The following is a 25,892-nucleotide window of genomic DNA, read 5'->3' as shown; positions in this document are numbered from 1 at the left end:
GGAGGTATCCAAATCTTGAATAGTTTCAAATTGAATCAGGCATGATTTGATTTGTACCCAAATCTTGCTAATGAACCACAGGGGTGATTTGTTTTGTCTCCAAATCACCTAAATCAGCTAGATTTGCATACAGATTGATTTGCACCCAAATCAATTTGCACACCCCTAGTCCCTAGAGGCTTAAATATTTTCTTGGAGGCATTTGCTGAGCTCTGCATGAACAGGAATTGATGTCACCTGAGACTAAAAATAGATGAGACTGTGATCCATTTTAGAAGTGCTGGGATACCAGCGCAACCAAAACAAGAAGTCAGTTTAGGATTCCCAGAAAAAAATGTGAGCTTTCCCCAGAGAGTTCTCTAAATACTCATATATGGTAACCCATTGTTTGAACCACATGGAGGACAGTTCACCCATCACTACACAAACATAGCTTTGAGCTCATAATGGCGTGAATGGGATTTGCACCAGGAACTGGTTCATTTTTTAAAACTTTTTTTGGGCACATCATGGAGAAAGTACTGTTTGAAGCACACAGATACTCCTGGCAGGGATTTGTGTAACTACACCAGCATGCGAACACACACACACACACACACACACACACACACACACACACTTTACTGCTATAATCATGGAAATGGAAAAGGACTGAACTTCATTCCTATTTTCTTGTTGAAAGTGCTTTGTGATTTTCATGTCAGAAAAATCTAAAGTGGCAGACAATACAGAAGTTAGAACATCAACTTTTGTTCGTCTTTTCTTTCTTTCTTTTATTATTATTTTGTTTTGTTCTGGGTTGGCACCAGAAAAAATTGAGGGGGGCACACAAAGGGCAAACTGCATTTCTGGGTGGGTTTGCTGTGTCCGAAATTTCTAAAAGAGAAATGGAAGGGCAGGTGGGGGAATTACTTTTCTGAGGGTGTCCTTCCCCAGCCTGGTGTCATCCTTGGTTTTTTGGGGGGATTGATATTGGGATCATTTATTTGTGTATTGGCTGTGCATTTGAATGAATAGTTTTAATAACTTGGGAGGGTGAGGGCAGATCAATGTATTATTATTGATGTTTCTGTTTTCTTGTACATTGTATTATTCTGAATGCAAAATGTTGGAAATATATGCTTAATAAATTGTAATGAGAACTCAATGACACTAAAAACCATCAAAAGATTGGAACTACAATTCCAAACAGCAAGGAAACTAAAGATTAAAATATTATAAGAAGGAAGGTTTTATCTCTGTACTCTGATAGACATCTGCAGACTGGTTGGATGAGAATTCCATTTCCCTGGTTGGATGGGAAATTCCATAAAATTGAAACTGAAACTATACTGAAAACCAGACAACTGTGCTCTGTTTGCTGCGTTGTTACTGAAACTCCATGGCATCATGTACATAGTTCTTATGTGCTAATTCATATTATGAATAGGTACAGACTTGTGCATTCATTTGTTATGTGACTGATATGCTCACACGAGCAATGAAACATCAGAGCAGTGAAACATTGGAGTTCATGGAAGATTATGCAGCAGCTTTGTTAAAACACAGTATACTAAAATCCCTTTTTCATGGAAGTAGTTGGGGTTTTTTTGTTCTCTTCTATGAATACTTTTTTGTGAGCAGATCACTCATATAGGAGAATAATGCCCATGTTAGAAGATTGAATTTAATATCTGAATCCGCTTTATGCTGGAGTTACCCGAGGCTAGTTCTGACCATGTTAAAATGTGCTGCAATCCAGTCCAATCCAAGCAATAGTCCGAAACCTAGCTGCGTTACAAATAATTTCACTATAAAACATATTTTAAAGCTTCTAAATCAGGCTGTTTCCCAACTTTAATAATATTTCTCTTAATGCGGTTGTCACACAAGTTTGCATTTTGATTTTAATATAAAGGAGAGCTTTCATTTCATTCTGCCTTCTAATCTTACTCTAAAAGAGGAAAAGAACAACACTTCCTAAAATAGAAATGGAGAAAAAGTACTTTTAAAAGCTTGATTTGATGAGCAGGTTTAACTGCAGCAATACAAGCAAGGATTTGTACTGACCTGAATTAAAGCCAGATAAAATTTCCTTACAAATGGAATATAGATATTCTGCTATATTCTCTCCCCCTGCTAAATGAGCACTAGGGATGTGCAAAACATTTCAAGCTTGAAAAGTTTTGAGTGCTCTGAGCTGAAACAAAACACCCTTAAAATAAAGGGCCTGTTTCGAGCTCAAAACAAATCAACCCCATTTCAAGTCAAAATGTTTCAAGCTCCATTTTGGAGGGCTGCTTTTCCAAGGAGAGCTGGTCTACCAATTGGGGTCAGTGGGGAGACCAGGACTCTGCCCCGGACTTAGTGTGTTGGCCGGCCATGGAGAACTGGTCTACTGGGGCAGGCTGGTGTGCTACGTCCACAACACAGGCCTGGTGTACCTGCCTCTCATGGTGGGTAGACTGGTCCTCTGAGGGGGCTGTCACACTAATTCTGGGGTGAAGGCCTGGTCTAGGGCCGACCCCATTCAGTAGACCACACTCCCTGGAAAAACAGCCCTCCAAAATGGAACTCGAAACACTGGAAACATTTTGAGTGTTTAGTCAAAACAGCTGGCTCTCTGGGGGTAGTGGGGGCTTTCCTAGCCCAATTTCCCCCGATAGTCAGAATAGCCCCAGTGGCTCAATTCAGACAGCATGCTAAACCTCAGGTAAATGTAGCTGAGGTAGGTGTTCTGATTGTCTGAATGTGTGAAGCTTGTTCTGTCACCCAACCATGGCTCCATCTTTGTCTCCAAACCTGGGTTTGAACCCTCAGTTTGTAGTGAGTTTCACTGCTGAAATAGGAGGTTCTGAAGCACCATTGTGTTATCTGAATTCTGTGGCCGAAACTGGGTTTTGGGAGGAAGCTCCTCCTGCTACCCTAAAGAGGTAAGCAGCTCAGAAATGCATCCGTTCTAGGGTAATTGTGTCTCTCACTGGCTGTTTCTCAGAGCGAATGCTCTGCTTCTGCCATCACCTCTCTCCTCCTGCCGCTGCTTGGAAACAGGGACACTGCATCCATAGAGTGCCTGCTTTCAAAGGGACAGAGCCAGATTGGAATAAGCCTGCTTTCCCCTGGTTGCTTTAGACCTGACGTGTTCCTGAGCAAGAAAAGACTGGGAAGAAAAGATGGAGACAGCAGGCGAGAGTTCTCAAATGGTATCATTTCAGTGTTTATGTTGAGGAGACTATAAGGCGATTATCACCATCAGCCAAAAGCGGGCTAAGGGAGCCTAGCCTGCTTTTGGGTGATTGTGTGCTGCAATAGGAGTCGTGCAGGTCCCGGCAGCAAACCTCCCAAAGTACCCCTCCCCTTAGCTGAGGTTAATGGAGCGAGCACTCTGTGAACCTTGTCATTTTGATCATGTGTTGTTGCAGTGTGCGGCAGCACATGAATAGACCCCACAACTATTCATGTGCTGCAGCACATGAATAGACCCCCTTGGGGTTGCTCCAGAGTCTCATCCTGGAACTTCCGGGGGCCATGCGCCCCTGATTCCCACAGCCCCCACTGGCTCTGTGATGGAGCCGGCAGTCATGTGGGCGGCTGATCCAGCCGCTCAGGCCTCCCTTTCGATCATTAAGTCCTACATACAAACATACATAAACAGATTTCTGTACACTAGGGATGGGCCCGGACCGGTCCGGAGGCCATTCAAAAAGCCTCCGGACCAGTCCGGACCTGGGCGGTCCGGTTTGGGGGTGGGGGGTACCTTGAAGAGCAGTGGGAGGGTTTACTTACCCCTCCCGCCACTTTCCCGCTTGGCGCCGTAATGTGCACAGTAATTGGGGTGGCAGAACAGCTCCCTGCCGCCCCTTCCCCGACGTTGCTTAAAAAACCTCCCAGGAGTCCTTTGCGCACGCACATCACAGAGACGAGTGTGCGCAAAGGACTCCTGGGAGGTTTTTTAAGCAACGTTGGGGAAGGGGCGGCAGGGAGCTGTTCTGCCACCCCAATTACTGTGCACATTACGGCGCCAAGCGGGAAAGCGGCGGGAGGGGTAAGTAAACCCTCCCGCTGCTCTTCAAGGTACCCCCCCACCCCAGTGCCGGACCACAGTTGGCGGTTCCGTGCACACCCCTACTGTACACACACAGCAGCTGCCCCTGTGCCAACACAGAGGAGTCAGAGGAACGGCAGAAAAGTGCAGGCAATAAGATGAGTTTTCTGCAGATATACCAGGGAGCATTCCCCTTCCCCTTTCCCCAACAGCAGGAAAGACAGCTGTGAGATGACGAACAAGCTGAATTTTTTAAATGCAAAAGATTCAGATGCTGCACTTGGGCACAGTGTTCCATTGAAGCTAATGCAGGGACACTACTAGATTAACCCCCTCTTGAACTGGTTCAGTTCATTAATGAAAGACAATCTTCCTTTATGAGCATGATGTGTGTTTCTGTTAATGGCACTGATAAATTTACAGTGGGGCATGTGTGCTGGCATATGGGGGGAGGCTAGAGGCAGGGGTTTTGTGGTTGTGGCCCTGGGCTGCCATAGGAAAACTGTGAAGTAATGAGGCCTAGACCTCCTGGTTTTTGTTTTTTGTTTTTGTAAATAAGCTCACATAAATGAATTATAAACTGTACATATTGTTAAATCTGCATTGTTGTACAAAGGATTTCTGTGCTTTCAAATCCCTATGCATGAAGAAGGTGCAGGGTCAAAGATTCAGTTGTGTTTTTCTGTTTCACTTGGTTTTAGAAAATCTGTCAGTTGGACTTCAGAGGGAAAAATTATTTTAAGTTATGGAGGGAATGTTTGTTGAGTTCTGATTGGCTGAAATGAATAACTGATGGGATAGAAGAAGTGTATATTTTGGGGAAGTCTGAGAGGGAGTCAGTCACATAGGCACATAGGAAGCTGCCATATACTGAGTCAGACCATTGGTCTATCTAGCTCAGTATTGTCTTCACAGACTGGCAGTGGCTTCTCCAAGGTTGCAGGCATTCATAAGCAACCCTGCTTAGCTAAGGGGACGTCATGCTTGCTACCACAAGACCAGCTGTCCTTCCTAAAATAAAATAAAATAAAATAAAACAAAACAAAACAAAACAAAGGAAGCTGCCATATACTGAGTGAGATCGTTGGTCTATCTGGCTCAGTATTGTCTTCACAGACTGGCAGCAGCTTCTCCAAGGCTGCAGGCAGGAATCTCTCTCAGCCCTATCTTGGAGATGCCAGAGAGGGAACTTGAAGCTTCTGCTCTTCCCAGAGCGGCTCCGTTCCCTAAGGGGAATATCTTGCAGTGCTCACACATCAAGCCTCCCATTCATATGCAACCAGGGCAGACCCTGCTTAGCTATGGGGACAAGTCATGCTTGCTACCACAAGACCTGAAGCTGTCTGCTGAGAGAAGTTCAGTGGATCTGAGGAGCTGCAGCTGAGTTTTGGAGTTGAGTTGGGTTGAAGAGCTACTGGAGAAGAGCTGCTGGAGTCCAGTTGAGTCAGGCTGAGAGAGTCTGCAAAAGAAGAGCTGGCAAAAAGGCTAGTGGAGAGAGAAACCTGAAAAGAAAACCTGTAAAACCTGGAAAGAAAAGTTGGCCTGGGAGAGAACTAAGGAAGCAGAGAACTGGTGGTTGCTGGAGACTGCTAGAGTTGCCCAGCCAGAAAGCCAGGACTTAGAGCTTAAATCACTGAAAGTGTGGGAGTAGCCAGGCTGGACTGAGCCCTAGACCTGTGCGATATCCCCTGAGCAGAGAAGTCTGCCCAGCCAGTCAGCCAGAAAAAGAATGAATGAGAACCTTGAGAGAACTGAGCAGTATTTAAAAAGCCTACAGCTTGTTGTGACCCTGACTTGCTCCGTATTATTTTGTGATTTTCTATAAAGTAATGTTTTAATTGGAACTTTTGTTTTCAGTAAAAACTTTCTTGTTAATATAGAAGAGCTTGTTGATTGTCTCTCTACCCCAGGCCTATAGGCCTTTCCACTCTACTAAGGTTTGGTTTGGGGTTTTTTTAATTACTGGAAGGGCTGTTGCAGTGGACGCAGCCTTACCAAAAGCCCATTTGGTGGCAGGAGAACCAGAGGGCTTTTCATCTGGTGGGATATCAGGGTTAGTCTGGTGGGATAGCAGGGTCCTCCACAAAAACCAAGGGTTCAGAGAGCTTTTAAGGGCAAAGCCTGTCTTGCTTCTGAGTGGATTGGTTTGGGGGATTGTTAGTGCTACAAATGATCAATGTTTGGACTGCTTGGACACTCTACAATTCACCCCTTAGTAAGGCCTTGCATGGAGGACCTCTACTTAGATTTCCTATTGAAATGGATGTGGAAGCTTCCAAGGAAAGAGGAAGAGGCAAGTATGCAAGAAACCCTTTCATGGACCTAGAAGCTATTTCTGAGCCTATACTGCTGAAAGAGTTTCATGTGTGGTCTGACTGGACACCAGGACATGAGGTGTTCAGCATGCTTGAATGTGACATGTATATTTAAAGTGCACATGCACAGGTAACAAATTACTGCCTTGTCTGGCACCTATCATAAATGGCAATATTGGTCATACATTTATCACGGAAGAGCCTGCCCCTGTTTTTATGAGGTCACCTAGAATGATGCAGTACAATCTGTTGCTGCCAAGGGAACTTTCTCCTAAATAAGATGACCCCACTTTTGAATTGTGTGTGCAATCTTCTGGAGTCATCCTCAGGATTTTCAGGCCAGCTGTACTTCACCTATGCTCCCAAGATCTTCTTGCAACCCCATCACCCCGGGAAGGTAATTTAGCAGGTGCTCCATGCCCTTCCCTTCCGGGGACTGAGGAACCTCCCCCCCCGGTTATTCCAACAATGAATGGGTGCATATGCAAAAAGGAGTTCCCAACAGATGGGGCAGGATCTCCAAGTTAGGTCTACCTTTCACCAGTATAGGTGGAAAGAGAGGGGCCCAATCCTCTCTTCCCAGGGGAGGGAGGAAGAGAGGGCCCCCCGAGTCCCTTCCCAAGTCTAATAAAATAAATAAAACTGGAGAAGACAATTTTTCTTTGCAAGGGAGATTAAAAGAAGGGGTACACAGGATCCTCATGGGGGAAATTCCCCCCCCCCGGATGTTTTACTGCAGTCTGTCAAACCATGCAGACTGGAACCTATGTGCAGCAATGCTGCAATTGTTCCTCCCCACCCAAGGGAGATTCCACTTGTTGGTTGTAGGCTCCTTTTGAATGTTTGGGTATGGGTTTGCACCACAATCCCTGCTGAGGGGAGTCTTAATGACAGCCCTTTCAAATTCAGGGAGCCTGCACTAATTCTACCAAGCCCCCCTGCTCTTTAAACTAGGGTACATTGAATCCCGATTATTCCTCCTGACTGAAAGTGGCACGCACTTGCTGACGCAATGCCTTAACAGGTCCCAGAACCACCCACAACGGGTGTGCTTGAGAACTGCTTAGATGTTGGTAACAGCTGTGCAGTTCTGTTGCGGCATAAAATCTACTGATCCATCCCTTCTCCCACCCACCTACCCACTAACCTACCACCCCTCCTTCCCATCTCTCAGTGAGTCTTCTGTGCTTCTACCCCAAGATCCCCTTAGCCATTTGCCATCCTGGGGTATCACTAATGGTGCATATGCATGGCTATGTAGCTTAGGAATCTGGGAAAGCCACTGCTATAAGGAGTGGCAGGAAACAGTTAAAATGTCTTTTCCCGGTCAACAGCGGGCAATTGATGCTGAGAAGAGTCAACCACACAGAGCACATCCCCTCTTACATCATGGCCAATAGCTGCTGGGTGACTGACATGCTGACGCAATGCCCACGGTCTGGCAATGCAAGCGGAATGGAGATTGCTGGGATAGAGCCTAGGAAGAGGGAGGAGTTATTCTGGCCAGCAGCTGGAGGAAGCAAAACTGGCATTGCTTAATCATCTGCAGCAAAATTCTTGGTTTCAGAAATTAACCACAGGTTGGCTTAACTGAGATTTGGCACTACATCTGAATGGGGCCTATAAGTCCCAGAAAAAATAAAATGACAGAGGTGTTGCTATATTTCAGCACTGCTATTCATCCTGGTTTCTCCTTGAGAGTGTAACAGCTCTGGGAAGATCAAGGAAGACAATTCCACTTTAAAAACATCCAAAGCATTTTTATTTTTTAAAAATCACGGTCAGGGGATTAGTGACAAAACCATCAGAGGTAATGCCAGCCTACAGCAACCTTTGCATAAACCATGAGTGATATCATTGTAGCACTGGCTGGTGTTCAAGGGTGCTTGTGAAATTGGACAAATTGCTGTTAATGGTCCTCACATTGTTGTTCATATTTGCCAAAAATGCATCAGACTCACAGTTCCAAGTGGGTCATGAAGGATATTTCCACCCTGTCACTTTCATCAATAAAACAGAAAAGCAAATAATAATGGAAGAAACAATCCACAAGGAAACAATCTAGTTAACAGTATTATGCAAAAAGGAGAGCAGATGCAAGGGCCATAGAAGGCAGGGACCCATTCTCTAGGAACCCTTACTCTATAGTTTGATTTCAACATAATGCTAAACCATGGTTAACATTACAAGCTAAACCATGGTTAAACATTACAAGAATACACCCTAGTGAGCCTTAGGCTCTTATGCTCCCTCTCATCTTCCCTTCTCCTTCACATAAGAAGGATAAAGCTAAAGCTTTGGTTTGCCATTTAGAACAAACCAGTTTCCCATTTCATCAGAATATGGGAAACTGATTTGTACAAACTATGGTTGTTTACAAACTGGGATATTAAATCAGAATTATCTGCTTTGATAATCTGATCTGTCAACCAGCTGTGGTTTTGTTTCTCATCTTTGGATGAAACAGGAAACTGGTTTGTTACAAACAGCAAATGGAAGCTTTAAAATTCTTCCCCTTGCATGTGAAAGAGGAGTGAAAGAGAGGGTGGCACATGTGGTGCCAGCGTGGTGTAGTGGTTAGAGTGCTGGACTAGGACCAGGGAGACCTGAGTTCAAATCCCCAATCAGCCATGATACTTGCTGGGTGACTCTGGGCCAGTCACTTATCTCTCAGCCTAACCTACTTCACAGGGTTGTTGTGAGGAGAAAATTAAGTATGTAGTACACCGCTCTGGGCTCCTTGGAGGAAGAGAGGGATATAAAATGTAATAAATAATAAATAAATGTGTGTTTCAGCTTACTGTGGTATGTTCTCACAATGCTAAACTATGATTTACCATGACATCTGAACTTGGACTACAAGGGTAAGCCAGACCAACCTAACCGCTTGTTCTCTTTCTGTTACGTCTGTGATTAAAATGTGGACCGAAGTTTTATTAATTCTTTTTAGCAGAACTGGAAGTTAGGAAAACAAAAACAAACTCTAATACAGTATATATTTCATATTGATACCTCAAATCCCTGAGGTCTTCCTAGGCTTTCTTTACTATGCCTCCACTCAACAAGCATCTCTGATACAGACAATCCTGTCGCCTTGACATCAGTAGGAGCAGCGCTGGGTTCTGCAGTAAGAAAAAATTGAAATAATAAAGCTCAGCCATAACCGCTTGTAACTATCAAAATATGACAGCTGAATCTGCCACAGACTTCCACTTAGTCTATCTTATTGCTCAGGATAAAAAGTTCACAACTGTCCTGAGTTATTTTTATTACATTTATTTATGTCATATCCCATCATATTCTTTTAACAGATGGGTTCAGAAAGAAGAGCTATTCCAAAGTCCAATGCTGTCTTTACTATACATTTTTGGGGGGTGGGTCCATAGCTCAGTGGTATAGCCTATGCTTTGTATGCCCAAGGTCCTGGATTCGGTCCCTGACATCTCCAAACAGGGACAGGAAAAGCACCAGCCTAGACCTAGTATTTTTTCATCTGTGTGCGGGATGAATTTTGTTCTGGGTGGCAGTATCAAGGCAGTGGGTGCACATGTGTATTCAGAGTGGGGCCCTCCTGAGTCAACCTGAGCGGGCATCAAAACTGAGCAGACATCAAAAAACGTGTGTGCACACACTTTAGAGACACTCCTGAGGAGCCACTGCCTGTCGGTATAGAAAATACTGAGTTATATCCAATGGTCTGTCTCAGTACAAGACAGCTTAATATATGGATCAATTGTTATGCAGGTGAATATTTCCTGACAACTGCCAGTCATCATGATGAACACCAGATCTGTGATAAGAGGGCATTTATACTCTAAATGTAGTGTGCCATCAAGTCGATTTCGACTCCTGGCGCCCACAGAGCCCTGTGGTTTTCTTTGGTGGAATACAGGAGGGGTTTATCATTGCCTCCTGCTGCGCAGTATGAGATGATGCCTTTCAGCATCTTCCTATATTGCTGCTGCCCAATATAGTACCAGTGGGGATTCAAACCAGCAACCTTCTACTTGTTAGTCAAGCATTTCCCCGCTGCGTCACTGCTTTCCCCCAAAAAACATGTTAGCAGCCATTTCAAATAACCATACTACAAATTTTATTTTATTTTATTTTATTTTATTTTATTCTATCTATCTATCTATCTATCTATCTATCTATCTATCTATCTATCTATCTATCTATCTATCTATCTATGATTTATATACTGCACTTCCAAAAATGGCTTAGGGCGGTTTACAACACAAATAACAGCACAGCACAAATAACAACATAGCACTTGTCCAATGCTAGAAGGGGGCATGAATAAAATTACCAGGGAAAAGTACACAGCAGATGAATAATAATCAACTAGAGGAGAACAGGCTGATTAAAGATGAATTAGCCAAAGTAACCAGAAAAATAAAAGGGATTTTTTGTGGGGGGCAAATGATTCTTGATCCCTCCCCACCAACACACACACACACACACACACACACACACACACACACACACACACACACACACACTGTGCCAGGTGCACCTCTTTGAAGATGGTGTTGCAAACATGCAGCACCAATGGCAGAAAAAAAATCTATGTCTGGCCACCACCTGCTTCACCCTCCTTCCCTGTGGGGAGAGGGGCACCCAGAGAAGGGCATGAAGGCCCACAGAGATTGGCAAGTTTCATTTAAAAACAGACAAACCAATTCTAAGCTGCCATTCGGTGTACAGTAAAAGATAACACACACAAGCAAATAAACAATGAATATTTATATACTGCTTTTCAACAGAAGTTCTCAAAGCGGTTTGCACATAGAAAATGATAATAAAGTAATATAAGATGGACCCCTGTCCCCAAAGGGCTAACAGTCTACAGAGAAACATAAGACAGACACCAGCAACAGCCACTGGAGGGATGCTGTGCTGGGGTTGGATAGGGCCAGTTGCTCTCCGCCTGATAAATAGAAGAGTATCACCACTTTTAAAAGGTGCCTCTTTGCTCAGTTAGCAGGGGATTGAGCTACATAAAACAATAAGCATATAACAGATATAAAAGCAGAAATAAAACACAGCAGCAAGAGAAAATCCATAGAAATGCAATACAAAATTCAATGAAATATTGGGTCACAGGCTGGAGTGCTTGGCAAAAACTCCTTTGCCTGCTGTATGTATGGCATAAGGATCAGTGCTAGGTGAGCTTCCTTGGAAAGAGCATTCCACAGTCAGGGCACCATGCAGTGCTGGATTAACAGAGAGGCAGAGTAAGCATTTGCCTACGGTGGCAAAATTTGAGAAGCAGCAAATTTGGCCCTTGCTCAAATTTTGTCACTCCTCTCTGTGGGCAGCGGCGGCTGCAGCAAGGGTGGATTGAGCGAGGAGAAAGTTCCCCCTTTTACCTTATATATAAAAAAGGCAAACCTTTTTTGTTTAAGGTAAAAGGGCAGCAAAAGCCTTTTTCCTATGGGCAGCAAAAAACTTAATCTACCCTTGGCGCCATGACCTAAAAGGCCTTTCTGTAGTCGCCACTCCTGTAATTTCAGGTGATGGGGGGACCCAGATGGGAAAAATGCTGTGTGCAGACAGGCTCATGTAGCAGGTCATTTGTTTCCAGGAAGTGGGGTAACAGGTATGCCAACCCAAGTTTCTAGAAGGTGTGCCATATTACGGGCAGGTTCAGATGTCACAGTGAACCAGTGGCCTGGCTGAACCACTGGTTCCTGGAGTGCACCCACACGCCCGATTTCCACACTGGGATGGCTATGCTGACATTAGGTGTGCTTTGTGAACTTGCCAGTGTCAGCATTTTCTGCCCTACTTGTGTCCCAGAAGCCTCTGTAACCAACTTCAAATACTGAATACAGATGTTGGGTTCCAGACTATAAGCACGGTAGAATACAAGTAGGGCATGGGGGAGGGATTACCCTTTGTCATTGCATTGATACTCAAAATTAAATCACTTCTCCCAAACTTCCAATTAGTTGTGGAGGGGAAAACTTAAGGGCAGTTTTGTGTCCATAGTTTTTTTCTTTCACATCTATTTGCAGTGCTGGGAAGTGATTTGGATTGGTGTCATGGCATGGATCAAAAGGGATCTCTTTCCCCTTTGTGTGCCAAGACCACAGACTAACTGTGGCTCCTCATGGCTGCTTTTTGAGAAAGAATAATCTGATTTGGCATGAAGTAGAACAGCAAAATAAACCACTTCTGTATTCAGAGGCAGGTGAAAGGCAGACAGGAGGAAAGGGGCTATATATCACTGAGGGGTGTAACAGAGTCAGAGAGTTCTGGTGTATTTACACATTAATAGATACTAGTAATTATGATACATTGCTTGTAAGTGACATGCCTGCTAACTTGTTTGTGGACATGCTGAACATATTCTACAATACTCTTTTTTTCTAATATTAGAAGAGAACGTGTTGACAGTAACATTTCTTCATATTCATGAAGCAAAATGTACTAATTTTCTCTCTCATATTTATATCTCACACTTCCTCCAAGAAGTACAGGATGATACATATGGGCTACTCCAATATATCTGCACAACAGCACTTTGAGATAGCTTAGGGTGGGAGATATTTATTAACTACAGTTGTTTATCCTGGCTGACATTATGTGCAAGGGTAACAGATTTTGACAGAGACAATGAGGTGATTCTCAAGATAGCCAGGGAGTGCAGGTAGGTAGGGGCCTCACAGATGAGCAAAGTGAAGGTGGTGTTTGCTCCACACTCCCACATGGGCAGCCCTGCTCCTTGAAGCTCCATTAAGCCTGGAGCAGGGCGGAGGGACCTGTGTCTGGAACTTGTTTTTCCGGGCTCCAGACATCCCACAATGCATAGGGGATTTCCCTGTCAGACAGGTGCTCTATGCACCCATCTTTGTGGCTCCTCAGACTGAACTCAGCCCGAGGAGACACATGATACCTGGCAGCCGGGTTAAGGGTGCTAACAACTGGGTTATTTAGGAGGGTTAGGTGAGTGGGAGGTGGAGGGATCCACGAGGATCCCACCACTTCTCAAGAACAGCCTAACCCAGACTGGACTGCCACAGGCTGGGTTAGGCTGGTTGTGAGAACAGCCTCAAAGTAGTCTTGCATTTGGTAAGAAAAATCAAATGCACAATAACAGAATGGGGAAAACCTGGTTGGGCAGCAGTACATGTGAAAGGGAACTAGGTGTCTTAATCAAATTATTATTATTATTTCTTGTTTACACAGTCAGACAGGTGTTATTGGCTGGTTTGTTTTATCCAGACATCGAGTCCTTCCCAAGGACCTGGGATGGCTGAATTTTATCATCAATACTGTTGGTTATTATAGATATTGTCGCAAAATATAGGCTGTTACCAGTAAAGCTGCTTTTTGTAATTGGCTGATGGTGATTTCTGTGGCTCCTATGGTGTTGAGGTGTTCTTCAAGGTGTTTTGGAACTGCACCCAGGGCGCCAATTACCACTGGGATTATTTTGGTCTTTTTCTGCCACAGCCTTTCAATTTCAATTTGTAGATCTTTGTATTTTGTGTTTTTTTCTATTTCTTTTTCTTCTATTCTGCTATCCCCTGGTATTGCTATGTTGATTATTTTAACTTGTTTTTCTTTCTTCTCGACTACAGTTATATCTGGTGTATTGTGTGGCAGATATTTGTCTGTTTGTAGTCGGAAGTCCCATAATAATTTTACATCTTCATTTTCTTCAACTTTTTCAATTTTATGGTCCCACCAATGTTTGGCTACAGGTAGCTTGTATTTTTTGCAGATGTTCCAGTGTATCATCCCTGCTACCTTGTCATTCCTTTGTTTGTAGTCAGTCTGTGTGATCTTTTTACAACAGCTGATTAGGTGGTCCACGGTTTCATCTGCTTCTTTACAAAGGTGGCACTTGCTGTTTGTTGTTGATTTTTCGACTTTGGCTCTTATTGCGTTTGTTCTTAGTGCCTGTTCTTGTGCAGCCAGTATTAAACCCTCTGTTTCTTTCTTCAAGTTGCCGTTCTTAAGCCATTGCCAGGTCTTGGTGATGTCTGATTTTCCACTTATATTGTGCAAATATTGACCATGCAGGGGCTTATTTCTCCATTTTTCTGCTCGGTTCTTGACTTGTTCTTTCTTGTAGGCCTGCTTTGTTTCATTGGTGTTGAATAGTTTCTCGTTCTTGACTATTTGAAGTGCATCTTCTTCACTGTCCCTTATATATTCTTCAAGGCCTCTTTTCTCCTCCTCTACTGTTTGATGGACTTGCAGCATTCCTCTTCCACCTGAGCTGCGAGGGAGGTATAGCCTATCAACATCACTGTGGGGGTGCAGAGCATGATTGATGGTCATGATTTTCCTGGTCTTACGATCTAGCATCTCTAGCTCTGCCTGGGTCCAGTCTATTATTCCTGCAGTGTATCTGATAACAGGTATAGCCCAGGTGTTTATGGCTTGTATGGTGTTCCCACCATTGAGTTTGGACTTGAGGATTTTTCTAATTCTCCTGATGTATTCACTTCCTATTTTTCTTTTAACTTCAGTGTGTGCGATGTTATCAGCCTGGAGAATGCCCAAGTATTTGTAATGTTCTTTCTCTTCCAGGTTCTTGATCTTGCTTCCATTGGGCAGTTCTATTCCTTCTGTTTTTGTTATTATTCCTCTTTTCATTATTAATGCAGCACACTTGTCTAGTCCAAATTCCATTGCTATATCGCTACTGAACATACGGACAGTGTTTAGCAGTGATTCGATTTCTGACTGGGACTTTCCATACAACTTCAGATAGTCCATGTACAGCAGATGGTTGATTTTACTGGATGTTTTAGATGTTTGGTATCTGAGGCCTGTTTTGTTTAGTATTTGTGAAATTGGGGTCATGGCGATTATAAACAACAGAGGGGATAGTGAGTCCCCTTGGAAAATGCCTCTTCTAATGCTAACCTGTCCAAGTGCCTCGCCATTGATTGTTAACTGTGTACTCCACATGCTCATTGCTTTTTTAATAAATATCTGAATGTTTTTGCTGACACCAGTTGTTTCTAAACATTTTAGTATCCATGTGTGAGGCAATGAATCGAAGGCTTTCTTGTAGTCAATCCATGCAACACTTAGAATTGTTTTTCTTCTCCTGCAGTTTTCTAAAATCATTTTGTCAATCAGCAGCTGGTCTTTTGTGCCTCTGGTGTTCGGGCAATTTCCTTTCTGTTCAACTGGAAGCTGTTTGTTAGTTAATAAGTGTTGCATGATTTCATCTGCTATTATTCCAGTTAATAATTTGAACATGGTTGGCAGGCAGGTGATCGGTCTCTAATTACTTGGAACTGCACCTTTTGCTGGGTCTTTCATGATGAGATGAGTTTTCCCAGTTGTTAGCCATTGTTCAATATCACCGCTTTTCATAATGTGATTGAACTGTTTTGATAGTTGTTTATGAAGGCTTGTTAGGTGTTTAAACCAAAAGCCATGCAGTTCATCGTCGCCTGGCGCGGTCCAATTTTTAATTTTCTTTGCTCTTTCACTTAATAATTCTGGTGTTATTATTAGATCTTGCATTTGTTGGTTACATTTTTTGACCTCTTTCATCCAGCCTGCTTTTTTATTATAATCTATTGGATTGTCCCATAATTTCCACCAGAATTGCACTGTTTCTTCTTTATTTGGTGTTTCTAGGTTTCTTGCAGTTTCTCCTTCTATGCTTTGGTAGAAACGTCTCTGATTCGACTGGAATTGGAGATTCTGCCTGTGTTGTGTAATTCTGGCTTCATATCTGCTAATCTTCTTTGACACTGCTGTTATTTGCTGCTTTATTATTTCCAGGACTTCTCTAATTTTCCTTGAATCTAGGTGGTATTTTTGGATCAGATACTGTTTGGTGTTTTCAATCTTCAGCTTCTTGTCTTTCATATCTTTCAATTTACTAGCATCTGATCTAAGCCTGGAGATTTTATTTTCTAATCGAATCTTCCATTTAGGTGATGTACTGCTTTCTTTTTTGACAGGTCAGCTGATCTTATATCCAAGCTCTTGTGTTGTTATTGTTGCTGCACTGTACATTAGTTGGTTTGTTTCTTGCAAATTATTGGTTGTTATTTCTGCAAGTGCAGCATTGACATCTTTTAATGCCTGAGCAAGTTTTTTTTTGGCAACTGTTTTTAGAGCTGGAAGTCGAACCCTGGTGGTTGTTTGGTTCATGTGCTCAGTTATTTTTTGCTTTAGTTCTTGTTGCTTTTCTGTTAAACAGCATTTGGGTTTTTGGGGTGAAGGCAAAGGGGAGGTTGCCTGGTTTTGATTTTGAAACAGTTCAGCAACAGTGGCATCCTCGATTTCCAACACCTCCTCCACCTGCGCCTGAGCAACTTCTTCAGTTGGTGGTAATTCTTCTTCCATATCTTGAGCCTGTGTTGCTCTTTGCAGTTCTTCCAGCTCAACTCCTGTGAATACTGTATTTCTTATTATGAATCTTCTCTGGTCTGCTAGCCTTTGTTCTGTTATTTCTGTGTCTGGATGCTTCTCTTTCCAGATTTGGTACATTCTTTTTAAATAAGCTCTTCTAGTTGGACCAGACTTGTAATAGCAGATCATTATTTCCTTGTTGGCATTTTTCGTATATTTTTTTCGGTTAAGCGACTTTTCTTCCAGTAACTTTGCTGTCTTCAGCCCTGGTTGCTCAACTGAAGATCCTGAGTCCTGTTGCCCACTTGCCACCAGATGTCTAGGGACTCCAGTACCTGGCGCGGTCCTTGTTGACCCGGGCGACAACCGATCCGGTATAGATTTATTAAAGTTACGTCTCACCATATTGTTGATGGGAGAGGCACTCTTTGTCTGGCTCCTCTGGTGAGACCTGTCCAGTATGGTTGGACCTCTGGCATAGCTTTCACCTTCCTCAGAGCACGCAAGCCCCACAACCACGCCAAGGTAGTGCCTCACTGGGGGCAAATTATTAGTATTATTATTATTTCTTGTTTACACAGTCAGACAGGTGTTATTGACTGGTTTGTTTATCCAGACATCGAGTCCTTCCCAAGGACCTGGGATGCCAGAATTTTATTGTCAATGGTTATAGATATCGTTGCAGAATATAGGCTGTTCCCAGTAAAGCTGCTTTTTGTAGTAGTAGTAGTAGTAGTAGTAGTAGTAGTAGTAGTAGTAGTAATAATAATAATAATTATTATTATTATTATTATTATTATTATTACTGGACCACAAGTTGTACATGAACCAACAGTGTGATACAGCTGCTAAAAAAAGCACCACCTGAGAAAAAATTCTGATGTTTCTCCTTAGGAAGAACCCTGAGATTCTCTTTCAAGTTTCACTTTGGGAGAATTTTGGTTCCAATTCTGCATGTGACTGTCAGTAATGCAGAGGAGGGAAATATAGATGCACCGGAGGAATGGAAAGCTATGGAGGATTCCACTTGGAAAACAAGACTACAAGGTAATTCACACAACTGAAATCTCTGATGGCGAGGGAAGGCTGGGGGAAGGCAGGAGTATATCTACCCCGCCCCCACTATCCTCTGTAGTTGTGTGCTGCACCATGCTGCCGCACACACAATTGCTACTGTGGTGAGTAGCCCAGTGTTCTTGAGGCCAGGGAAATGCTGCATGGCTTCCAGAAATCCCATGATGCACCACGCAAGGAGCACGGTGCATTGGAGGCTTCCCCAGTGAGCCAGGCACTCAGCTCTGCAGGTAGCCCAAGCAGACACATGGCCGGGATCCCCAGTAAAAGGGTCCACTCATGCCCTTCTACCGGGTAGCAGCAGGATCGGCCATACTCCCTGTACTTCACACAAGCAGCCCTATCCAGGAAGAGCTGCACAAACCTGGGTAGGGCTGCTTGTGTGAACAGCCTGTAAGTCGTCTTCTCTGGAGAGAAATTTGACAGAGGAGCATATCTAAAGGTGGGTTGACACATAATGGTGGGAAGTAAGGTGCTGGCAACTGCCAGTATCTGTCATGAGATGCAAGTTCCACACATTTTGTGACATGTGAACAGTGATTTGTGCTGCAGGGATACAATCCCAGTCCTTTTTTTTTAATTTCAGGGTCTCAGCAGGGATGCAAAGCCGTTTGCTTTCTAAGTGGAAATAACATGGTCCTCTCGCTATTCCAAGAGTTTGTGATGTAACTCAATATTGGACAACCATTGATTTTATTACCATTCTTCCTGTCTTTTGTTACAAGGAGTATCCTGCACCTCTTGTGGTGGATGATCCAGACTGCTCTTCTGGGTGAATAACCACATGAAGGTTCAAGTTCTGTAGAATTAGGTAACTGCCCTTGACTTCTTTTAACAGAACCCCCCGAACCATTGCATCTATTTAAGTGGGGTGGGCAGGCGTGGCTATGGGGCATGGCTGTCAGGGGGCATGGTTATGGGGGCTGTTACAGAGAACACCTGCACCTCTGAATTTGTGAGTATGCCACTGCATGTGGACCCAAAAATGTTGGGTTGCTGAGCAACACTTTCCTCTGCTGCCTGACATCCTTCACCCAACTTCAGATCTTGGTTATGGAGGGTAGTGCTACTGGTGGAGTGGAGTGCTACTTGGTATCCCAACATTTCTGGGTTCGCACATCATGAAATGCATGTTACTTGTGGCTTGCACTGGGAATGCATGCTTGGCAGGAATTCATGGTAGGTGGCCTCTTACTTGCTGTCATTATGTGTGAACCCGCCCTAAGATTTTGTATATAGCAGCAGCCTGACAAACATGGATACCAGCCATATTCTAGGGGTGTGCACAAAACCAGTTTCCCCAGTTCAGTTTGTATCCAAATTGGATTTGAACTGTACCAGACCAGCTCAATATTGACCCCTCAGAACCGGGCCCCCAGTTCAGTTCAAATTTGAACCAGTATGGGCCCAGCTTGAAGCACCTACCGCATTTAAAAATTGTTAAAAATTGTTACAGCAGTGGTCATGCAGTGTGGATGTGTGGAGGGCAAACAAATGGCCTCCACGCATGTGCAGAGGCCCAAAATGCGCTGAAGAAGGCCTGGACTGACCTGAATCGTGCCTGAGTCAGGCCCTGGACACTCGAGGGGAGGCTGCTGCTTCTCCCCGGTGGCTGCTCTGTGTAACAATTTTTAACACTTTTAAACTCGCAGTAGGGGCTTCAAACTGGGCCTGAGCTGGCTCGGTCTGTTTGGCTCAACCTCAGACCAAAATGGGCCCAGTTTGGCTTGAGGTCGAGCCTTCCAGCTGAGTCGGTTTGTGTTTGCACACTCCTACCAGAAAAGGAACTTGATGTTCTTTTTCATATAAGTGCCTTGAAATGTTCAAAAACGTATGTTTTCCCATGATACTATGAATGAGTTCTCATGTTTTTATCACATAAACAAGCAATTTTATGGATTCAAAGATATATTATATTTCAATATTTTCTACCTGAAATGATTTTCTTCGTAGGAGGCACACCTTATTTTCTGTTTTATGCATTACGAAGATTTGTGCATTGAAAGCCATTTCCTGGATTTTATATCATTAAAGCAATTACCTTGTTGTCAGGGAAGATTGCAGTGGGACAAATAATTTGTGATCTACACAAAATGTTGGGTGATAGTTTTCTATAAATGTAGAAATAATTTCCTTTTCATGGCGCTCAGTAGACAGAGGGTGTTTATGCATTGCTCAGAACAGAAACCAAGCAGGCAAAAATATAAATAGCTTTTTTTTGCCACATGGGAGTAGAAATCAACTCTTTTTGCTTAATAGATGAAACAAATATAGTTTTGTGTTTGTGTTGCACAGTTATTCACTGGAGTTTTGCTGACAGAAACTAAAATGCAATTTTGGGGGGAAAGGTTAGGAATGCAACGTCTATGAAAAAGCTATAGTATAGCCTTCTGGAAGTTTATAGAGATGAAACAGTAGTTTTTATTGATTTAGAATGGAAGGGGCCATCAAATCTGCTATAATATGAAATGGCCCATAATTTAGTACACTGCTGTATGTTGCTTGACTAATACTGAAATGAGATTGATGGGTTCATTAGGTTTTCCTATAATTGCTGCCAGTGTTGTGATCATAACCTTTTATTAATATTGCAGTATCAACTTGCAACTATAAATGTCTTTGCTGCAACATGCATATGAAAAGGTCTAATATCTATAAAGTTCATTTCTATAACATTTAAAATATTTTAGGCCACATTTCAAATACACTGTTTTCTCATTTGCAAAGCCCAGCATTTGGAGTTCTATACTTAGCATGCCATAAAATACAGTTGTGAATGCCTAAGACATATTGCAGAACTGCATTTACTTGTTAAAATGAATGTTAGATCTACACTACAAGGCTGAATACGTGTGTTTTAAATGGCATAGCTTCTTCTAAAGAAACCTGGGAATTAATGAGGGAGTTTGAAAAATGGCAACTCCCAACATAGTCTCACAATGGTGTAAGAATCTTTCAAGGGGTCCATCTGCAAAAGTTTAGAAGCCCCCTCCCCCCCACTATTTTTTTAATGAATTTTTTGCGGGGGTGGCATCTGCCAGTCTGCCTGAATGCTGCAGCAGCAGCCCCCACCATTCACCCACTGCCCACCCACTGCTGGCCTCCACTCACATCGGCCAGCTAGTTTTCCATTGCTGGCCACTGCAGTATAATGATGTTACCACCTGATGCCTGAGCTTGGGTATCGATATCGGCTGACAATAGAAAGCCAGCTGGTCGATGCAGACTATTGAGCGAAGAGCTCAGAGTAAGTGGAGGCCAGTGGGGGCTGTGACAATGGCAGGGTTTCTTGGCGGCGGTAATGGTAGTGAGGCCCTGTGGCGGCCCCAGTGGTGATGGGGGCACCTGGTGGCCTGTGTTCAAAACATGTGGCCATGTAGTTTCATTTCCGCCCCTGTTCCTACACTTTCCCGGGAAGAGGAAATTACTGTTAAGGATTCTCAAGATTAAAAAGTTTAAATGATTGTAATTGTAAGCAGCCCAGAGACGTTTGGGGCGGTATAGAAACATGTTAAGTAAGTAAGTAAATATGAATGAATGAATGAATGAATGAATGAAAAAACACATCCATCTGTCATCTTGCTGATGTCTTCATCTCTTAATCAGTTGAAACATGAAAATGCTCATGCAAATGAAGCATCTTCCTGAACATCTATAGTGTACATGGATACAATGCTAATTACAAGCCCTGCCCTTGTACTACGTAGACTTGCCCTCTCACGTGGTCACAAGTACCATATTTGTCTGCAGTAGTAGTCATAGCTCCTGCTCTCTCTGGGTTCAGTGCTTGTCTGCAGGGGCACATGCTGAATTGAGAAGGTTTATCCGCAGGAACACAGGCAGCCAGCATCCCAAAAATCACAGGGATGAATTCTTCTCATGTTCAGTGTTTGCTTATACAGACAAGCACTAAACCTGGGATGTGGCTACCGAGTATGTTGACACCAGGGGATTGGTTAATCAGTACACTCCTGTTCTTTGCTACACTGTATCCATTCTAAAATGACTGAGGAGGACTTATGTCTGGTTTACATTACTACAGGTTGAGTATCCTTAATCCAGACATCCAAAATCCGGAATGCTCCAAAATCTGGAAACCACCATGGCGTGCGCCTGCAGCACCGATTCGTTGTGGCTTAGTTTTCATTACATTTACAGCTACCATTAGTTATCATAAATTCAATGCTTATTCATTTTTATACGTTAAATAAAACCTAAAAAAATAAAATACCTTCTACAGTAACCTTTCATGTTTAGACTTGGATCCCATGCCCAAGATATTTTCATTACAAATATGCAAATATTCCAAAATCCGGAAAAGTCTGAAATCCGGACCACTTCTGGTCCCAAGCAGTTTGGATAAGGGATACTTAACCTGTATAACATTTCCTATTTACCTACAGAGTTGAACTTGAAAGCAGTATAACATTTTAAAGAAGGGGCTCATTTCTTAGGCCATAACCATTGTTGTCTGTGCAGAAAGTGCAGAAAGAATTCTCACACACACCATACTGCAAGAAGCTACTGTACAGGGAACCACACTGTCTCAAGGTCAGCTCCTCACGCAGAATCACCCTTAGGGGTAGGCAACCTGGGCAGTTTCCCAGAGCACCTACCTGAAGGAGACACTGAGCTTAGCTTGGTGTTCCACTGTTTGTTGAGTGTACTGTCTGCAGTGAAGCCCGTGAGACTTCCATGAGATCTCAGAACTGGAGCAGGAGAGCATTGGCAGCAAAGCAGCAAATTTCTGAAAGGCTACTCTGGGCCCTTTTCATGGGCATTGCTTGGATGGGGAAGAGCATCTGCTTTGCACAAAGAAGGTCCAGGTTCACTCTCTGGCATCTCCAGGTATGGCTGGGAAAGACTACTGCCTGAAACTTTGCAGAAGCTGCTGCCTTCACTGTAGACCAGGGATCCTCAACGTTGGGCCCCCAGATGTTCTTGGACTTCAACTCCCATAATCCCCAGCCAAAGGCCACTGGGCCTGGGGATTATGGGAGTTGAAGTCCAAGAACATCTGGGGGCCCAACGTTGAGGATCCCTGCTGTAGACAATACTGAGCTAGATGGACCAATAGGTAGCTTGCTATGCCCCTGTGTAGGTATGTCATGCTTGGGAATATTAGGGCCTCTAGAGCAGAGATTCTCAACATTGGGTCCCCAGATGTTATTGGACTTCAACTCCCATAATCCCCAGCCCCATTGGCCTTTGGTTGGGAATTATGGGAATTGGTCCAATAACATCTGGGGACCCAACGTTGAGAATCCCTGCTCTAGAGGACCAAAGACACTCCTTGTCCAGAGTGCAATTTAGCATGGAGCCAGCCCTGCTCTCATCCCAGTTATTTGATTATCTGCATCCTGCTACCATGACATGAGGATTTGTGTAACAAAGTGGTTGTCTGTGTGGACTCTTGCTTTTTCAGCTGTTTGATCTAAATGCACGACCCATCTCATGCCTTGCTTCTCTTTGCACTGTATGCTAATGAGTTAATGCTTGGTGTACATTATGCTGAAGAAGATGGGCCTTTTCCTTACCAAGTTATTAATTATCTCCCCAATGGCTTTCTTACAGTGGAGGTAGGCAACGGACAGGCTGATTGATAGAATACAGGTTCTGTTAGATTAAAAGTTTTAAAAGGCACTTCCATGGTCATGAATATAAATGGCCCCAGTGGCAGAGCAGCTGCAGTTTTCAAAATAACAGAGGTTGGGGGTGGTGGAAGGGGAGGGGATGCCTGGGTAATGGATTATATGTACTGCTTCCCAGGGGACTGGTGGTACTAATCAGACAGGAGTGTAATAAACTTCAGTTTAAACATGAATCAGAGAAGGTGGAACAACTTTCGTAGGATCTCAGGTGCAAATTGATTTTGAAGAAGAAAAAGCTATGGTTGGTGAATCCTGGATCTGAGGTGGGCAAGAGCCCATTCCATGTCATGGTAAATCACTTATCCCTTGGGCTGACAGATGGGAAGGCAGGAAGATGCTTGATAGTAAAGGAATCAAGGATTAACAAGGAAATTGCTATTGCTACTATAACTAATACTAACAATGGCTGTCACAAAGATGGCACCTTTCTGAATCCTGCTTCCCTGCTGCTAAAGGCAAGCTGACAGGTACAAAACCAGTGACCGTAAAAGTTTTAACTGCTTAATTTCTGAAAGTTGGGCTCTGCTTGAGGGATCAGGATCAAGGCTGGTAAAAAGAGTTGTCTGTCCAGAATGACTGAAAAGAGGTGGCAGATGGAGTGGCCACACTGAAGTGACACAGCCAATGCATCTGGGCCAAATCCATGGCCACAGATTTACAGACTGATGAATCTCCAAATCTTTGCTTGCAGCTAAGTGCACCATCTAGTGCAGGGGAGGCAACCTGGGCTCTCTAGGTGTTGAACTACAACTCCCATCATCCCACCCCTGGACTAATGCAGGAGAAGTAAAACTTGGCTCTCCAGCTATTGTTGAACTATAATTAGCTACCACCACCCTGAGCCATTTTTGGAAGGGCGGTATATCAATCAATCAATCAAGCAATCAAGCAATCAAGCAATCAATCAAATGAATTACCATCATTCCCAGTCAAAATAAATTGTGACTTGGGATAATGGGAGTTGTAGGCAATAATAGCTGGAGATCCAAAAGTTTCCTACCTCTGCTCTAGTGTATGTACATTCACTGTGCATTATGCAAGCACATATTTTAGTTTCTCGCTGCTATTGGAAGCTCCCTGTCCTCAGATCTAACTCCTTCTGACTCAAATGTGTGAAGTTTGCAAAGAAATGCTTATAGTACAACATCCAGTGCCATTTATGGCTTGGCTTGGCTTGCTCTGTGATATTGTGTTCCCTTCTGTTATGAGATAATTTTAAGCACATAAGAACAGCCCTGCTGGATCAGGCCCAAGGCCTATCTAGTCCAGCATCCTGTTTCACAAAGTAGCCCACAGATGCCTCTAAGAAGCCCACATGGGGACCCCACTTCTTACTTCCCTCCATTGTGAAAACTGTCAATTTATTCCTACCCTCTGTGCCCTGTCTTTCAACCAGTTACGAATCCACACATGAACCTGTCCCCATATCCCATGACTCCTAAGTTTACTCAAGAGCCTTTGGTGGGGAACTTTGTGAAAAGCTTCTTGGAAGTCCAAGTATACCATGTCAACCGGATCGCCTTTATCCACATGGCTACTGACACTCTCAAACTCCACAAGGTTAGTGAGGCTCCAAATGATTAGTGAGGCAAGGCTTGCTTGTCTAGTGAGGCAAGACTTGCCCGTGGAGAAGGCAAGCTGGTTCTCCTTCAGCAAGGCCTGTTCTTCTATATGTTTAACAGTTTTGTCCACAAGTATGCTTTCCAATCAATCAAGTCCTTAATTATGCTTTCCAACAATTAACAAGCTAACTGCCCTGTAGTTTGCTAAATCCCCTCAGATCCCCTTTTGAAAATTGCAGTTACATTAACTACTTTCCAGTCCTCTGGTACAGAGCCTGATTGTAGGGACAAGTTATATATTTTTGCTAGGAGATCAGCAATTGCACATTTGAGTTCCTTCAGAAATCTTGGGTGGATGCAATTTGACCCTGGAGATTTGTTAATTTTTAGTGTTTCAAGACTGTTTATAGCATCCTATCTAGTCAGCTCAAATTGGCCCAGTTCTTCAGCCTTCAAGCCTGAGAAGCTCAATTCCAGAGCGGGTATACAGTCAGTATCCTCTGCCATAAAGACAGATGCAAAAAAAAAAAAAAAAAAAAAACTAATTCAGCTCCTCTACAATCACCTTATCCTCTTTTTCACACCCTCATCACCTAAGGGTCCAACAGCCTCTCTCACAGGTTTTCTGCTTCTGACACATTTAAAGAAGTTTTTGTTATTTCCCTTGACACTTCTACCTACCTGTATATATTCCTCAAACTCTCTTTTTGCATCCCTTATTGTCTCCTTCCATTTCTTTTGTCAGAATTTATGTTCCTTTCTGTTATCTTCATTTGGGCAGAACTTCATTTTCTGAAGGAAGTTGTCTTCCCTCTTACAGCTTCCCTGACTCTACTTGTTAGCCAAGCTGGTGTCCTCCTGAACTTGGTGGTACCTTTCCTCCATGTTGGTATACATTCCAACTGAGCTTCTGTTATTGTGATTTTAA

The 25,892-nt window shown here is 43.4% G+C and overlaps 1 protein-coding gene across 7 annotated transcripts in view; it reads right to left on the bottom strand.

Annotated features, from left to right (window-relative positions):
• Positions 1-25,892, bottom strand: part of CNTN5 (contactin 5) — a 1,193,410-nt gene that overhangs the window by 29,161 nt on the left and 1,138,357 nt on the right. For 6 of the 7 annotated variants that reach the window (XM_053307214.1, XM_053307213.1, XM_053307217.1 and 3 more), the window contains one exon: positions 9,352-9,461. In XM_053307214.1, coding sequence (XP_053163189.1) covers positions 9,352-9,461 — 110 coding nt within the window. Of the gene's footprint in view, positions 1-8,138; positions 8,340-9,351; positions 9,462-25,892 lie in introns of those variants that run through there. The other variant, XM_053307219.1, reaches the window with a different exon arrangement.

This window comes from Hemicordylus capensis, chromosome 3 (genome assembly GCF_027244095.1).
Source record: "Hemicordylus capensis ecotype Gifberg chromosome 3, rHemCap1.1.pri, whole genome shotgun sequence".
NCBI classification, from domain to species: Eukaryota; Metazoa; Chordata; class Lepidosauria; order Squamata; family Cordylidae; genus Hemicordylus; species Hemicordylus capensis.
The sequence above is the reverse complement of the archived record's forward strand: the minus strand, read 5'-3'. Positions and strand labels throughout refer to the sequence as shown.